This window comes from Grampus griseus, assembly GCF_964374135.1.
Source record: "Grampus griseus genome assembly, chromosome: 20".
In the NCBI taxonomy this organism is placed as follows: domain Eukaryota; kingdom Metazoa; phylum Chordata; class Mammalia; order Artiodactyla; family Delphinidae; genus Grampus; species Grampus griseus.
In genome coordinates, this window is record NC_139014.1 from 45634465 (window position 1) to 45652410 (window position 17946).

Genomic DNA, 17946 nt, shown 5'->3' on the forward strand with positions numbered 1-17946 from the left:
CACTCTCCCTAATGATTGTCTCAAGCCCCTGCCCACTTCAGCTCCCTAGGTCCCTGCGTCCCCTTCTCCTCCCCAGCTGGTGGCTTCTTCCCCTGATCCATGGAGAAATTAGAAGCCACCAGAGAGGAGCTACCGCAGCTTCCTGAGCCAGATTTACAAACCGTCCCGTCCTGCGCCCACTCCTGTGAAGGCCGTCTTCCCAGCTCCTTCACCTCTGATGCCCATCCCACCTCTCCTAGGAATCCGTCTCAGGAAGCTCACAGTGTTGACTGTCTTCTGCTTCCCTTTTTAGAGGCTCCTAACGTTAGCATAAAATGTGCTGAAGTTTTCCCCGTTACTTTAAAAGAGAAAATTCTCTCTTCCATCCTCTCCTTCCCTTCACAGCCATGTTTCTTGAAAGCATCTGCCGGTTGGTGGGTAGATACGGTTGGTGGTAGGAGCCTGCGAAAGCGCTCCTGTTTTCTCAGGGAAAGGTGAAGCAGGGTCCCAGCTGAGAGTGAGGCGGAGGGAGCAGAGATGGGAGATTTAAGAGAGGAACAGTGTGACATAGTTCTCCAGAAGACTCAGATAATACTTCCATTTATGCCGTTGACATTGTGTCACGTACTTAACAGCTATTGGAAATACAGGGGAAATGTGACCCACAATTATAGAGGGAGCTTTAATGTGTTTCTCTCAGAATTTGAGATAAGTAGGGAAAAGAAAGAGTATAAAGAACATGATCAACAGTATTTAGCAAGCTTGAATTGGAAAATGTATATACAGTACTGCTGCCCATCGAGCAGAAAACATTTACAACCTTGGCTTGTAATTTTGATGCTAAGTCACCAATAAAAATCTCAAATCAGGCCACGTTCTCTGACCACAGTGCAGTAAGACAAGGTATTAACAGATTTCCACTTGGGTTTGTTTTGTAGGAGTTTTGTTTAATGAGTTCTTCTTACTGTTTTTGCTGTTAGCCATTCATCTATATGGCTTTTTGGTAAAAGAAGAAATCAAAACTGCTATTACAGGTTCTTTAGAAGTTAACCACAACAAAATATCATATGTAAAAAATTGATGGCTTAAGGCAAAAACTGCTTTAAGAAAGAATTCATAGCTATAATTTTTTTTTTTTTTTGAGGTACACGGGCCTCTCACTGCTGTGGCCTCTCCCGTTGTGGAGCACAGGCTCCGGACGCGCAGGCTCAGTGGCCGTGGCTCACGGGCCCAGCCGCTCCGCGGCACGTGGGATCCTCCCGGACCGGGGCACGAACCCGCGTCCCCCGCATCGCCAGGCGGACTCTCAACCACTGCGCCACCAGGGAAGCCCCTATAAATATTTTTATTAGTAAACAAAAATTTATATACAAGCCTTTTTACTCACAAGATAGATAAAAGACAACTTTATGATAATTTATTAAGCTGTATTGTCTCATGAGCTTTTCTGTGTGTCATTTCACACACACGAAAGAAGTTCTTTAAAAGTACAGCCTGGATGTTAACTTAAGACTTCTTGTGATCATTTTGCAGTATATACAAATATTGAATCATGGTGTACACCTGAAACTAATATAACGTTACATGTCAGTTATACCTCAATTTTTAAAAAAGTACAGCATGAAATGAACCTAAACAAGAGGAAAAACATAAAGTTGTTAAGTAAAACTTGAACTGGTTCCACAAAAAGACCGTAAAATAGACAAACAATTTGGCAAGTGTGACTAAGAGAGAACCACCAGGAAGAATAAAGGTTTTATAACACTATAAACAGAGACAAAATTGACTCAAAATAAGGTGGAAAACTTAGAACAATGCCAGTGGGAGAAATGGTAAAGATTGTCAGAGGTTTTACCTTTATGTCTCAACGACACAAGGCCCAGATAATTTTAGTGGTGAAGTCTGTCAGATCTCAAGGACTAGCTAATTCCTGTGTTATCTAAATGGTTTTAGACCATTAAACAATGCAGAAGCGTCTGGATGACATCAAGATCAGAAATTGTCAAAGAACTTTGAATGCTTAAATTACTTTTTACTTTTTGTTAAAAAGTAATACGTGAAGATAGTTGAAACAAGCAAACACACCGTATACAGCAAGGCTTACGTTATTGAAAAAGAAACAAGAGATACCTGTCCTACCCCTGCCCATTCTGGATTTCCTCTTTAGAGAAAACCATATTTTAATCTGTTTCTTGTATATGTATATATTTCTAAGTAACAGGCTTGTGATAGTCTTTCTTTCTTTCTTTTTTAACTTCCAGTGTTTTCTATAGACTTCCTATTATGATGGAAGAGTTTTTAACTGCCCGCCCCCATCTTCCTGATAGGAGTCCAATCAACATTTTTTGGCATTTTAGTATTCAGCATTTAAACTATTCCTCCTATGATCACATTTCCTTTCTTACACAATTTGCTGTTTTCCCTGGGGTTAGTAATTTTCCTATTTGGGGGGAACAGAGTAGTTCTGCAGTTGCTACATTGATTTGACAGAACTACAAGTCTTCTTTCAATACGTAGACAAGTATCCCATAATTTATCAGTGTCTTTCCTCCCTTGGAGGCATACCTCTGGGGACCCTTTATCCTCCAGTCTGTACTTAGCGGTCTTCAGACTTGCCTTTGCCTGCGCTCTGGAAATTCCTTGCTTCTTTCTGTGGACTGCTGGATCAAAGGGTATGTGTGTTTTGAGGGTATGTGTGTTTTGTGTGTGCGTGTGTTTTATTTTTGGCCTCGCCTTGCGGCATGCGGGAGCTTAGTTCCCCGACCAGCAATCAAACCCGTGCCCCCTGCAGTGGAAGCACGGAGTCCTAACCACTGGACCACCAGGGAAGTCCTCCTTGCTTCTTTCCGTAGTTGTATTTCTTAATTTATGGATTCCATACGCTGTTGTTTTGGATGGAGAATAACCTCCAGTAGCTTCCTGAGAAACAATGGAAATAACCAGTTGTTCTACGAATAAGTAATTCCTTAAAAGGATGGCTCATTTATATAGTGGGATCCTGAGCAGCAGTCTTGAAATGATGTCTGACACACCAAGGGATGTCCTAGTATAATAAGCACATATACTACCCCTCTCTTGCTTTAAGAATAAGTTTTTTGAGACTAGGACTGATATACCTCAAAATGTGAACCTTTAAAATGTAGGTTAAAGGATTCTTTTTGAAAAATGTTGAAACTGGATACAAGTTTCTTACATTAGGAGAAAGAAAAGCAAGGAAAACAAACCATCGTTTAAAAGGAACATCAAGGAAGGCTTCCAAAGGTCAGAAAACAGGTTAGCACCAAATACAGCGGCAAATATAAATACTTTTAACCCCCTGTAAATAACAGAGCCTAATATAATCATATGCCCCTTACAAGAGAGACATCTCAAAGTAGAAAAGGAATAGCAGTGCGGTGATGGGCATTTCCTCGGCCAAATGGGTACAAAAAGGGAGCACCAATTAAAGTCATCTCAAGTCTAAAGTAGACGTCACAGCAGAAACAGGGACAAAGGGCATTATTTTATGCCAGGAAAAGGAATGTTTTATAATGAATTACAGTTGCCTTGAATCTATGTATTGAATCTTATAATGTGGGAATACAGACAGTGGGAGACAGTAACACTCCTTACCCTGAGAGGCTGTCAAATGTAGGAAAACCCTTCCAGTGATTGTGTTACAGAGAACTGTTATCTCATTGAAGATACAGGAAAATAAATAAAGACAATATCATAGTGATAAGTGCTATGAAGAAAACTAAGAGGGTACAGGCATCAGAGTGAAGGGTTAGTGAGGGGATGAAACAGGGATTTCACTGGGTGATAAGTTTAAAAATGTACTTATTCTTTAGCCAGAAATATATATGGTAGCAGTAAACAAAAATAGGCAGAACCTGAATAAGAAATTGCAGAACTTTTTTAAAGTCTTAAAGGTGGAGGCACAGCATGTTGCTGGATGGGAAAACTAATATATACAATTTTAGTAGGCATCATTTGCATACAGTAATATTCAGCCTTTTTAGTGCATAGTTTTTTGACTTTTGACAAATGCATATAGTTGTGTAACGACAATCAAGGTATAGAACAGTTCTATCTTCCCCCCAAATTTCTACACTCTCCTTAGGGTAATTCCCTCCCCTCTAGTCCATGGCAACCACTGATTTTTTTTTTCCTTTGTCACTATAGTTTTGCCTTTTCCAGAACATCATGTAATCGTACACAAGTTAGCCTTTTGAGGGTGGCTTCTTTCACTAACATAGTACATTTGAGCGTCATCCACCAATACTTCACTCCTTTTCAGTTCTGAGTAGTATTCCATTGGATGCATGTTCCACAGTTTATTTATTCGCTTACCATTCGAAGGGCATTTAGATGGTTTCCAGTTCTTGGCAGTAAAGACGCTAGAAACATTTGTATACAGGTTTTTTGAGTGTAAGTTTTCATTTCACTTGGCTCAATACCTAGGAGTAGGATTGCTCGGTCACGTGGTAGGTGTATGTTTAACTTTATAAGAAATTACCAAACTTTTTCCAAATGGCTGGGCCATTTTTCAACCTTACTAGCAATGGATGGAGAGTTCCAGTTCTGCATCCTGTCAGCACTTGGTATTGTCAGTTTTTTATTAAACTGTAGTCTCTCTGATAAGTGTGTAGTGATATTTCATTGTGGTCTTAAATTGCATTTCCCTAGTGACTAATGATATTAAGCATCTTTTGATGTGCTTATGCCACCTGTATGTCTTCTTTGGTGAAGTGTCCAAATCTTTTGACCATTTAAAAAAATTGGATGGTTTGTTTTCTTATTACTCTTTTTTTTTTTTTTTTTTGCGGTACGCGGGCCCCTCACTGCTGCGGCCCCTCCCGTTGCGGAGCACAGGCTCCGGACGCGCAGGCCCAGTGGCCATGGCTCACGGGCCCAGCCGCTCCACAGCACAAACCCGCGTCCCCCGCATCGGCAGGCGGACTCCCAACCACTGCGCCACCAGGGAAGCCCTTATTACTCATTTTTGAGAATTCTTTGTCCTTTTTAGTTACAAGTCCTTTATTGGGTAAGTGATTTGCAATTTTCTCCCACTCCATCTGTGATCCATCTTGAGTTAATTTTCATGTATGGTGCAAGGTATGGATTGAAGGTCATCGTTTTGCTTGTGGATATCCAGTTGATCTTGGCACCATTTGTTGAGAAGACAATTTTTTTCTCCAGTGAATTGCCTTTTTCAGGATTCTCAGTTCCTTTGATCTGTCTGTCTGTCCTTTTGCAGGTATCATACTGTCTTGGTTACAATAGCCATGTAGTAAATCTTGAAATCAAATAGTGTATTTTCCACCATCATTCTTTAAAAATTATTTTCTCTATTCTAGTTGCTTTGTCTTTCAATATAAATTATAGAAATTCGCTTGTCATTTTCTAAAAAGGGTCCCACTCTTCACATTTTGATTGGATTGCATTGCCTCTATAGAACAACTAGAACAGCATTGACAATAGTTTTGAGTCTTCCAATCCATGAACATGGTTTATCTCTAGTTATATAGATCTTTAATTTATTTCATCAGTATTTTATAGTCTTTAGTATATAGATCTTGCACATACTTTGTTAGATTTATATCTAAGTATAACGTAGCCCTTAGTATAACTAAGCATTTCCTGTTTTTAGTAGTGTTAAATGGAACTTTAAAATTTTTAATTTCCAATTGTTCACTATTAATATATAGAAATGTTATTTTTAAAATATATATTGACATATTTTGCAACCTTGCAAAAGTCACTTATTCTGAAAGGTTTTTTGGTAGATTCTTTGGGATTATCTCTATAGACGATTATGTCCTCTACAAATAGAGACATTGTTATTTCCTCCTTTTCAAGTCTCTGCTTTTAATTATTTTTCTTCTTTGTGATGTTGAATAGGTGTGAGAACAGACATCCTTGTCTTATTCCTGGTCTCGGGGACAGCATTCAGTTTTTCACCATTAAGGATGATGTTAACTGTCTGTAGGTGTTTTGTAGATGCCCTTTATCAAGTTGTTGAAGTTCCCTTGTATTCCTAGTTTGCTGAGTTTTTTGGTTTTGTTTTTACTCATGAATGGATGTTGTTTTATTGTATATCTTTTTTACATCTATTTAGGTTATTGTTTCTTCTTGAGTGAACTTTAGTAGTTTATGTCTTTTAAAGAAATTATCCCATTCATCCTAGTTGTCAAATTTTTTGGCAGAAAGTGGTTCCTAATATTTCCTTATCATCCTTTCAGTATTTCTGGGATCTATAGTGGTTTTCCCTTTCTTATTACAGATATTGGTAATTTGTGTCTTATACCTGATCATTTTGTCTAGAGGTTTATCAGTTTCATCGATCTCAAAGAACCAGCATTTGGTCACTTGTTTTTTTTTTTTCCTGTTTCCCATTTCATTGATTTCTGTTCCTTATCATTTTTTCTTCTACTTATTTTGCGTTTAATTTGTGCTTTTCTAGTTTTTTAAGGTAGGAGCTGAGGTGACTGATTTGAAACCTTTTTCACTGTTGAAAATATGATTTAATTCAACATGGATTTATTGAGTACCTCCGTATGTGTTTTTTGAAAGGTGCTTTGGAAAATAACTGAGCTATCAAATGAGTCTCTACTCTTTTTAGAAGGCTAGTTGCATTTTTGAACATGAAGTTATTTCCCTTAAATGTCACTATAAAGCTGTGTCTGGTTATATTTATAGGTTTTTAGAGTATAAAGTTCATTGTAAACTATGAAGTGGAGTTCTATAGACGTTGCTCAGACCAGGAGAATTTGGGGTGTGAGGGTTCATGTTTAGAGTGAATAATATGCAAAAACTTGGTAAAATCCTAGTTTTATAGGTGAAGAACCCGAGACCAGCAAGGAATCAATGCCTCATTTATAGATCTGTGGGAAGTTTGTGGTGGGGCTGGAACTAGGACAGAAGATTCCAGTTCCCAGTGTCTTGCCAGTGCCCGGCCTGGCTCCTTGTACTGGGTTCTCTCAGTGGACACGTGGCTGACTGTTAATTCTGGGAATAAAGAAGCAAGACAGTCTGTGATCTCAGGCAGCACATGCTGGTGGGGCAGGCAGTTGGCAGTATCGTTTGTTAACTCCAGAATACTGTGGTCAAAAGAAGGAAACAGGGAGGAGCCTGAGGAAGAGGGTCTGGGGAGGCGCCTCAGAGGAGATACAGCTGAGCTGAGCACGAAGGGCAGGTGGAGGTAATCCAAGTGGTCATGGATCCGGGAAGGACATGCCAAAGAAAGGAGGTGGCGCGTCCCTGGGAAAGTGAACCAATAAAGGGGCAGACGTCAACTATGTTGCCCATGGCAGCCAGAAAGAAGGAGAAAACAGTGGTTAGGAGCTATTATTAGGAATTAAATTAGACTCAAGGGGCCGGGCAGTAATATGCTCTTGCTGTAACCCAGTTTATACACAGAGTATATGAATGGATTTGTTTCTTTTAATAATATTATATGAAAAGAGTATGACGTGGTGAAGGAACTCTTCATTTCTCTTTGATGGAGGTTATCTACGCCTGAACTACCGTGAGACCTTCATTGGGCACGTGATGGCTTTTCTGATGGAAAAGCAAGCACAGCGTAGGGAGCGACAGAAATGCTCCCTCGTGACCTCGTGACCTCAGTTCCTTTTGAGGCAGTGACAGTCTTGGTCAGGAGTGTTGAGGACACAGGCACTGGAGGCAGACAGGCCTGGGTTCTCACCTGAATCCTTGTCCCCCAGTAGCTATGTGACTGGAGGATTAACTTCCTCAAAGAACATCCTCGTCTGTAAAATAGAGATAATGATGCTCGTAAGTGATTGGAAGGCATACAACCTACACAGGTGGTTTTGTCCTTGGACTATACATGGGTTTGCATTTCACCTTTTCAGTTGAAAAATTGAGCTGAATATGAATACTTAAGTCATTCATCACTTTAAAATCATGTTCGATTTTTTTTCATCATACGTCCTTTTGTTATTTTGGGTGTATCTAACATTCTGACTTGAGACAGTGGTTAAACCTCATATAGATGTTTATCCACCTTCAATCTTCTTTTCCCACTCAGCGTTTGATACTTTGTGGGTTTTTTTCTCCTTTAAGGTCAAATTAATAATGATTCCCCTCTGGTGGTGGGTTTTCTGGAAAGGCAGTGGTTTCCAAACCTGGCCCTGCATCAGAATCACCTGGGGAACCTACTTAAAAAGGGGTTTTCAGTCCCTCCCCCTGAAGGTGGAGCTCTGTGGAGTTCATTTTTATACAGCTTCCCAGTTGACTCTGATGGGCAGCCAGGCTGGAGGGTCCAGGTTGATAAGACGTGTACGGTCATCTGAGCCTGCATTGTTACCTACCCCAGAGAATCTGGCGTTAGAATGATGAACTTGACTGGATTTAGGACTATATAATATATAATAGGGTTGGGAAGAGTTAACTTGACCTGAGAGCAGCAGAGTTACTAGTATTTTAGAGGCTATCACTGCAACTTTATTATTATATCAAATTTTTTAAAAACCAGGCAAATGGTCACTTTCTTTTTTTTTTTGTTTGTTTTGTTTTGTTTTGTAGATCGTGAGGACCAGTCAATTCTTTGCACGTAAGTAAATGTTGAACATTCAGACTTCTTTTCGCTTCTGTTGGAAAGTAAAAGCCATTCTTTTTTTGTATGGGGGGAGGGGGAAGGGAGAGCCGTCAAGAGTTGGATGGAAACCTTGCAGTTGTTGTTTCAAGACTACAATATATAAGTTGCTTAAATTTGGTGTTACTCTTTGGTTGTCGAACTGGGCTTTTCACACATTTCATAACGTTAATCTGTGAAACTTACATCTTTAGTTTGTTTGTCCACGTGTTGACCTCTTGGACATTTGGGGAATTTACCCGCACCACCCAGGAAGCATTAATATCATGCGCCTGTGTGCAGTGTGTGAAGTGCTGGAGAGTCAGGATTGAAGAGAACCCATGGCAGGAAGCGGTCAGATTCAAATGTTAGGAAGGTCACGCTGGCTACGGCGGGGACGAGGCACGGGGAAGCGTGAACACGCGAAGACCAGGTGGGAGGCTGTTGAGTTAGCTCCGCGAGGGATGGAAGTGACTTCAGGTGGAGAGGTGGTCGTGGAGCCAGAGGAAAGTGGGTGGATCTCGGGTGGAGTTTAGTTTAGGAGACAGGCGCAGCGGGACTCGGTGATTCACACGCCCGAGAAAGGGGAGCTCAGAGAGGCTGGCGTTGTGCCAGCTTCAGGATGTAAGGAGTTCGGTGGAGGAACAGGTTCGGGGTGGAAGGCAAGGAGTTTGGTGGAGGACAGACTTTGAGGTGACTGTGGCTCTCCAGAGAGGAGCTGTCACTCGGCCGCTGGCCCCGTGAACGTGGAGTCAGAGCTGTGCCCGGAATGCAGAGCCGGCGGCCTGGGTGACGGCAGCCACGCGGTGAGTGAGGGCACCTCAGAGTGTGGGATCCCCGGGAGGGGCGACCTTCAAGGGTGGGGGAAGGGGGTGAGACGCCCAAGCCGTGGGCCACAGGATGGGTCAGCACGTTAGACGCCCTTGAGATTGAGTGAAATATACAGAACCACGGGCGTGGGATTTAGCGCTAGAGCAGGAGGCTGGCGGTGGTCGACTGAGGTGCACTGGGGGTGGGGAGGGAGGTCAAAGCCAGATGGCAGTTGAGGAATGACGGGGGTGGGGTGTGTGTGTGTGTGTGTGTGTGTGTGAAAAAGTTTAAAAAGGAATCAAAAAGCCAAGTGTAGGCCTGCTACTTCCACAGGACTTGAGAAAGTGAAAATTGCAGCAGTGGATTAGTGGTGAGAAATCGACTTTTGTTGTTTTCGATGGTGTGTTTAATGTGGGGGAGGTTAAATGCTGTAGAGGGAGATAGGGGCAGGGCAGAGAGAGCTGAGGGGCGCGGAGGGCACGGGGTGGGTGTTGGGCCGGGACCTGGGGGCACGCGAGGCCTCTAGAGTGACGGGGAGGCTGGGAGTTGAGAAAGTTCCCATCTCGTGGCTTCTCTCCTTCCCATGAAGAGAAACTTTGGTGTTAATAGGATGGGGGAGGGGAGAAGCAGAAACAGCTGACACTAGTCTCCCTGTTGTGTAAATTTTCTTCCAGCATTGTTTAGCCTCTGAGTTATACAAATCAATATAAATTTATTTATTTTTAAAATTATTTTATTTATTTTTGGCTGCGTTGGGTCTTCGTTGCTGCGCGTGGGCTTTCTCTAGCTGTGGCGAGCCGGGGCTACTCTTCGTTGCGGTGCGCGGGCTTCTCATTGCGGTGGCTTCTCTTGTTGGGGAGCACGGGCTCTAGAGCGCAGGCTCAGTAGTTGTGGAGCACGACCTTAGTTGCTCCGCGACATGTAGGATCTTCCTGGACCAGGGCACGAACCCGTGTCCCCTGCATTGGCAGGCAGATTCTTAACCACTGCCACCAGGGAAGCCGCTGAATTAGCTTTTCTTAAACCACAAACCACCCCGACACTTAATGACTTGAAGCAGTTTTCCTAGCCGTTGGGTTGGGCTCAGCTGGGCCTTTGTGCTGAGCGGCGCCAGGCTGAACTGTCTCACCTGGGACGGGGGGTGGGGAAGGGGGGAGTTGCTGGCTGGCTGGCTGGGGTGCCTTGGTTGTAGGTCCTTTAATTCTCCAGCAGGCCAGCCCTGGTTTTAACATGTTGACAGGTGCCAAGAGCAGCAGGAGAGTGAGCTCCAGTGCATAAGGGCTGTGCACACTTGCTGCCGCCCCATTCCCAAGCCAGATGTGTGGCCAAGGCCAAGGTCAGTGTGTGAAACACTAGCCAAGGGGGTAGGTACAGCAGGATGTGAAACAGCTGGGGCTGTTGCTGTGGACCGTCCACCACAAGGGTGTTGGAATGGAACCAGATTCAATCCAACCAAAGCTGGGACGGTTTTTGTAAGTGAGAGAACTGAGGACATTGGCCAGAGAAACTGTCACGATGGACCCTGCCTGGGATATGGGCAAACGAGGGGGGATTGATAGGGAGGAAGGAGTTGGGTCAGAGAACTAGAGGACAGGTCCCCCTGGGGACACCGGGCAGAAGGAGCAGGGAGAGTGGGTGGTGTGGCCGCAGGTGATAAGCTGGGAGCACCTCAGTGTGGCCACAGGAGTGGGCAGCTGAAGCAGAGCGGGAGCGGGAGGTCATCGGGGTTGAAGGTCATCGGGTTTGAAGGTATCAAGGAGCCAAGCGGCCTGAGTTGGGGGTGTGTCACTCACATGAGGAGAGGAGAGGCTTGACCACACCACACACACACACACACACACACACACGAGTGATAGTGTGAGGATGGTGGCCTCCAGTAAACCCTTCAAAAAGCTAAACTATTTCACTTAGAGGAATGTCCTTTATTCTAAGATAAGACCCTTTCCTTTTTTTTTTTTTTTTTGGAATAAAAAGTGCTTTCTTTTTTGAAATGGGAATGGAGGTTTTTGTTTGTTTTTAATGATCTTACTAGACAAAAATCCAAGTGTCAGAACAACCGTTATGGCTGTACGTGACCTCAGAGAGGTGGGGGCGAGGGGTAGAGGCTTTATAACAAGAGGGTCTGGAAGCGACATGAGGGAGAGTGAGAAGGTTGCCCCTGACTTTCTTCCTGATCGTGTACGTGTGCAGGTGTGTGATGTGGAGCAAGGCCAGTGGAGGAGGGAGTGTTCCGTGAGGACACTGAGAACATGGGTGACTTTGCACACTGTGGAATGAGGGGCCCAGAGAGTACAGAGGAAAAGAGGGGGGCGGGAGTAGGAAATAATGGGGTTTGGGATCAGGAGAAAGAAAACACAACATGAGAGCAGAGGAAGGACATTTGAGGCAGTGAACAAGGCTGGCAGGGGTGTGAGTCTCAAGGCTCCCCTGCAGAGCTCATCTCTGGGCCGTGGTGCATTGGGGAAGGGGTGGGGGGGGGGGACCTGGGCCTTTGGGAGGCAGCAGCCTTGGCTGGTCCTTACTGGCTTCTAGGGGATTTCTAGCTCAGGTGGGCAGCCATGCAGCCAGGTGAGTTTCTAGACCCTCATCCTTGTCACAATCCCTCGGGACTTCTTAAAGAATCAGTGAACCTTCAGGCATAGGGGACAGCGGGTGAGAAATGGTGTCAGGCAATTCCACGTAATTTGGTCTTACGTGGAGCACAGGGTGTTAAGTAGGGAATAAATGCTAGTTTAAACTCAACATGCCTAAAAATTAACCTTTATTCCTACACAGACAAGATGTAGGAATATCCTCTCAATATCCTTCTTTCCAGCATCAACGCTGTGTGTTTCCAGACTCAAGGTTTAAATCTTGCCCTGTGTTTGGACTCCCCGCTCTCTTTCATATCCCTATTTCTGGTCGTCACCTCGTTTCATATTTCTCCTGTCTTGTCCTAGCCCTGCCCAGCACCTACTATGTGGCCCATCTTGTGGATCCTGGCTGATTTCCTTGCCTTTTAGCCTCTTTCTCCCTCCAGGGAGGAAATATGCCCATCGATACAGCCAGTTGCAGCCCACACTGATTTCCCCTCATCAGACCCTTTTTTTTTTTTTTTATAGATGGCAATTCATTACCTATTTAGGTCATGTGGGTCTTGTTTTATAACTAGACAGTAAGGTAGAAACTGTGACTTACCTTCATTGCTTTTTAATTATCCCCTGAGAACCTGGCACACTGAACATACTTAGGAAATGGATAAAAATGCAAACAAAAGAATGAGTCTCTTAATTAAGTAGGAATCAAAGAAACAGGCTTAAGTACAGATTAGGAAGTTTAGAAACTAGTGAATACTGTATGTGTCTCCAAAGGGTAAAACCTTTCTGATAGCATTTTATAAAGGCATTTTATTTGGAAACTTCAAACCTATACAAAAATAGAACAGTTGGTGACCCCCATATACCCATTCCCTACTTCAGTGATTTTTTAATTTTTACATTTTCTTTACTTCATTTTTTTCCCTTTTTTTTAACCTTTGCTTATGCATTTCCCCAAGTTTTTATTTAAAAAAATTAAAACCTGAATTTTATTGAAAAGTTGAAAGAATGGTACTTTAAGTGCCCGTATACCCTTATCTTAAATGTCAGTTCTCTTTGTACACACACAGCACTTTTTTTTTTTTTTAAACCATTTGCAAGTTGGCAGGCATTCCGACACTTTACCCCTAGGTACACAGCAGGCGTTTCCTAAGAGCAAGGCATTCCCACATAACCACAGACCGTTGTCACACTGGAGAAGATTGACGACGATTCAGTGATGTCATCTCATGTACAATCCATATTCGAATTTCTATAACAGTCCTCAACATGTTTCTAATAACTTTTAAATCCTGTCAGGCTCTCAGCTTTGCATTCCTTACATCTCTTCATTTTAATTCTATATTCTAGAATAGTCTGTTCACTTTTTTGCTTTACTTACTTATTTATATTCAATTCCATTGACTGTATTCTTCCCAAAAGTCAGTTATTTAGAACGTGATCTGCAAATGTCTTTTTAAAACTGTTTCAAAGCACTTCTGACCCTGACTTCCTGGGCATGCTGCTCTACGTGGGCCTGCTGGGCAGACACCAGCCACAAGCTCTGGGGTTCCCAGGCCGCCTGTACTTCTGACTAAATAAATAGCTACACGTTTGGGGGTTGCCACTACCCGCTCAGATTCGATACTTTGCTAGAATGACAAGTCAGAGGCAGGCAAAAGAAGAGACACAGAGGCTGAGGTCTGGGGATTCCCAAAGGCACAGCTGCCATGTACTCTGGTCACTTCCCTTCCAAGTGCATCAGTGTGTATTACCAACCAAGAAGCTTATCTAAGCTTCAAAGTCCAGAGTTTTTGTTGGGCTTCATTATGTAGGCGTGATTGATTGAATCAGTATCCACTCCCAAGAGGTGAGGCTCATGTCACATGGTTTAAAGCCCAAACCTCTTTAAAGCCCAAATCTCAGCTTGGCCAGCCCGCATCCTGGAGCTGTTGAACTGCCCACCATGAATAACAAAGACATTCCAGGTACTTAGAGGCTCCCTCCCAGGAATCAGGAACAAGCACCAGCAATTCTTTATTATACAGCACCGGTTAATATAAAGTCGCCACAAGAATCTAGGCACTGAAGCTCCGTGAAATGAGCGTCATAAGTGAGCTACCTTCTGCTCAGGAGCGAGAGAGGAATAGAACTTGTGTGCCGCCTGTCTGCAGTGTCACAGTAGCCGTGAGCCCGCATGCAATACGCAGGGGACCAGGTGCAGGACATGGACCTCTCTTCTCTGGGTGGTTTGGGAGCTTGGGTGACCATTTTGGTTAAGGACTGTTTGGAATGTCTGGAAGCAGGAAACTCTTGGGGGAGGGGATGACTGCTGTTGTGACAGAACCAAAGGTTAGTGGGCACTGATTTACTCATGTCACCAAAAGTGCCCATTACAGGCATGCAATTAGATGGTCACTGTCATTTTAGACTGACATTTGCATCCATGGACAGGCTTGGATTTATGAGGTAAGTCTCCTAGCAGCTGGTTATCTCTTTGTGGACACAAAGTAGCAGTCATCAAGTACCATGTTTGTTTTCTTTTCTTTCGTTTTTTTAAAATTGAATTTTCTGAACATTTTATTATAAATATTTTCAAACGTAAAGCAAAGTTGAAAGAATTTTGCAGTCAGGACCCATATATCTACCACCTAGATTCTACCATTAATATTTTACTATACTTGCTTTTTTTTATATATATATATATATATTTTTTTTTTTTTGCGGTACGTGGGCCTCTCACTGTTGTGGCCTCTCCCGTTGCGGAGCATGGGCTCCGGACGCGCAGGCTCAGCGGCCATGGCTCACGGGCCCAGCTGCTCCCCGGCATGTGGGATCATCCCGGACCGGGGCACGAACCCGTGTCCCCTGCATCGGCAGGCGGACTCTCAACCACTGCGCCACCAGGGAAGCCTCCGCTTTATTATATATTGATCTGTTCATTGCTCTATCCATCTATCAATCCATTTTATTGTTTGTGTTGGGAGGAAAACTTTTCCAGCTTGGGTCCTGTGGTTGGGTGTCTGCAAATTGACAACAGACAAACACGAGGGGAAAGACGAGGGTGTATTCACGCATGCGTGTGGGAGTGTTCAGCGATGAGTAACTTGCTGAAAACCAGAAATAAAAGGTTTAAATACTAAATTTAATAAAAGGAGGAGTGCTGTAGGAGGCTTAGGCCTTCTAGGGGAAAGTTTGGAGGGTTCTATCAGGCTTTATGATGCCAGTGGACAGCTGAATTTGCACTTCCTGGTGCTAAGGGTCAGACTTCTTCTCCCTATCCGGAAACTCCCTGGGATGGGGGTCCCGTGGCAGCTGTATTTTCAGGAGGCTCTGCTTAAGGTGAGATGGCATTCCTTTCTGTGGCCGCTGATTGTTTAGATAGTTATCAGTTTAAACTGAAAACCACTTTGATGGGCTGTTAATCCTTTCATCTGATGCATTTGTAAACATCAGCACACTCCCCCCTAAATACTTCATACATAACGTTAACTAAAGTCCAATATTTACATCTTTATCTTTTGAGATAAAATTTACATATAATGAAATGCACAGATCTGAAGTATATAAGTGCTGAGTTATTTGTGTAACGTAAACCCCTATCAAGGTAGAGAACATTGCCTTTATGATCACCCCAGAAAGTTTCCTCCTGTATCCAGCCAATTCCTACCCTCACTTCTTTTAGCCTCACCATATTTTAATTCTTAGTAATTCTATAATAATCTACCGGTTATGATATTTAATCACAAATAGCTTTTCATGCTTATATCTATTACAAGCTACATTGTGACTTGAGAAATATGAAAATGTTAAACAAGGTATCCCAGACTTAAGAAAATATGATATGTTCCCTGGTGCCTTTGAGGATCCACCAAATAAAGAACTCTAGGAGTATGTAACCTGGGTCTTCTTCCCCCCCCCCCCCCCCCCCCCCGCGGTACACGGGCCTCTCACTGTTGCGGCCTCTCTTGTTGCGGAGCGCAGGCTCAGCGGCCATGGCTCACGGGCCCAGCCGCTCCGCAGCATGTGGGATCTTCCCGGACCGGGGCACGAACCCGTGTCCCCTGCATCGGCAGGCGGACTCTCAACCACTGCACCACCAGGGAAGCCCAGGTCTTCTTAAGTTTAGTACACAGCTGAGCTAATTAAGATTTCTGTATGAGAATAACTAGTCAGTTTTATTTAGTAGTTATTTTATATTAAGTACCTATGTTTGCAAAGGTATCACAAAGAGAAAATACATTTGGAAGCACCATTTTTTAAAAAAACCAGTACTTAAGTAGTTTGACAGCTCCTGTTTAAGCTCTACTTTTTTAGTCATTTACTCTCTAATTTACTTTTCCCCCAAAAGGATGAACTTGTAAATTACCCTCTGGCCTCATCTGCGTACAGCTCCCCAACTAGCCTTTACTTCTGCAGACTCAGGCCAGGCAGTGTGAGCTCTCCCACTTATGACCAAGCAGGTGGCTTGGATCCTTTATTCTAGTATCCCGGCAAGGACTTCCTTGATCATGGGAGAGCACCCAATGTAATTGGAAGTGAAATCCTGTTAAGAGTGTAATCCTTATGTTGACTTCCCTTCTCATTATAATTAAAATTCACAGTCACCCTTGGTGAAGAAGTTACTCTGTTCTCTAAGCCCCCTTTTAAAGAATACTCTGCTTACATTTTATGACTCTAACTGCTGGTTAACTCTAGTTTTTCTCCTTTTAAGTGTGTTTGCATATAATGTAACAATTGTATTATAAAACAATGGTTGCTTCATATCAGTCTTCTATCAGGATGTGACAGTAGATTTTTTGTTGTTGTTAAGGAATTTTATGTCCTATACAAATATTACATTAAGTGGTAATGATAAGCCATCCTGGATTTCAAACAGTTAGTTGATTCTTGCTATAAGTAACATACCTGAAAAGTTTTAAGTTGCCCAAATCGATAGAATTGATTAAATAGCTAAGGCAACCTTGAAATAGACCCCATAAATGTAGTCATCTGATCTTGACAAAGGATCAAAGGCAATACGATGGAGCAAAGATTGTCTCTTTAACAAACGATGCTGGAAGAACTGGACATCCACGTGCAAAAAGAAAAAAAAGAATCTAGACACAGATCTTATACCCTTCACAAAAATGAACTCAAAATGGATCAGAGACCTAAGTGTAAAATGAAAAACCATAAAACTTCTAGAAGATAACATAAGAGAAAACCCAGATGACCTTGGGTGTGGTAATGCCTTTTGTGGTACAAAACCAAAGACATCTATGAAAGAAATAATTGATAAGCTAGACTTCATTAAAATTAAAAACTTCTGCTCTGCAAAAGACAATGTCAAGAGATCAAGAAGATACGCCAGACACGACTGGTAAAGGACTGTTATCCAAAATATGCAGAGAACTCTTAAAAGACTCAACTGTAGGAAAACAACCCAATTAAAGAATGGTCCCAAGACCTTAGCAGACACCAAAGAAGATACACAGATGGCAAAGGAGCACCTGAAAAGATGTTCCACATCATGTCACCACTACACACCTGCTGGACTGGCCACAATCTGGAACACTGTCAGCATCGAATGCTGCTGAAGATGTGAAGCAACAGGAACCCTCACTAGCTGCTGGTGGGAACGCAGAATGGCGCAGCCGCTTTTGAAGACAGGTTGGCGGTTTCTTACAAAACTAAACGTACTCTTACGATACGATCCAGCAATCAGGCAGCTTGGTATTTTCCCAAAGGATTAAAAACTTATATCTACACCAAAACCTGCACTTGAAAGTTTATAGCAGCTTTGTTCATAATTGTCAAAACTCGGAAGCAACCAGGATGTCCTTCAGTAGGTAAATGGATAAATAAACTGTGGTACATCCAGACAACGGAGTATTATTCAGTGCTAAAAAGAAATGAGCTATCAAGCTATGAAAAGACATGGAGGAGCCCTAAGTGCACATCACTAAGTGAAAGAAGCCAATCTGAGAAGGCTACGTACCGTATGAGTCCAGCTAGATGACATTCTGGAAAAGGCAAAACCAT

The 17946-nt window shown here is 43.0% G+C and overlaps 1 protein-coding gene across 2 annotated transcripts in view; it reads left to right on the forward strand.

Annotated features, from left to right (window-relative positions):
• Positions 1-17946, forward strand: part of MYH10 (myosin heavy chain 10) — a 133952-nt gene that overhangs the window by 25659 nt on the left and 90347 nt on the right. For both annotated transcript variants that reach the window (XM_082679256.1, XM_082679257.1), the window contains exon 4: positions 8509-8536. In XM_082679256.1, coding sequence (XP_082535382.1) covers positions 8509-8536 — 28 coding nt within the window. The remainder of the gene's footprint in view (positions 1-8508; positions 8537-17946) is intronic.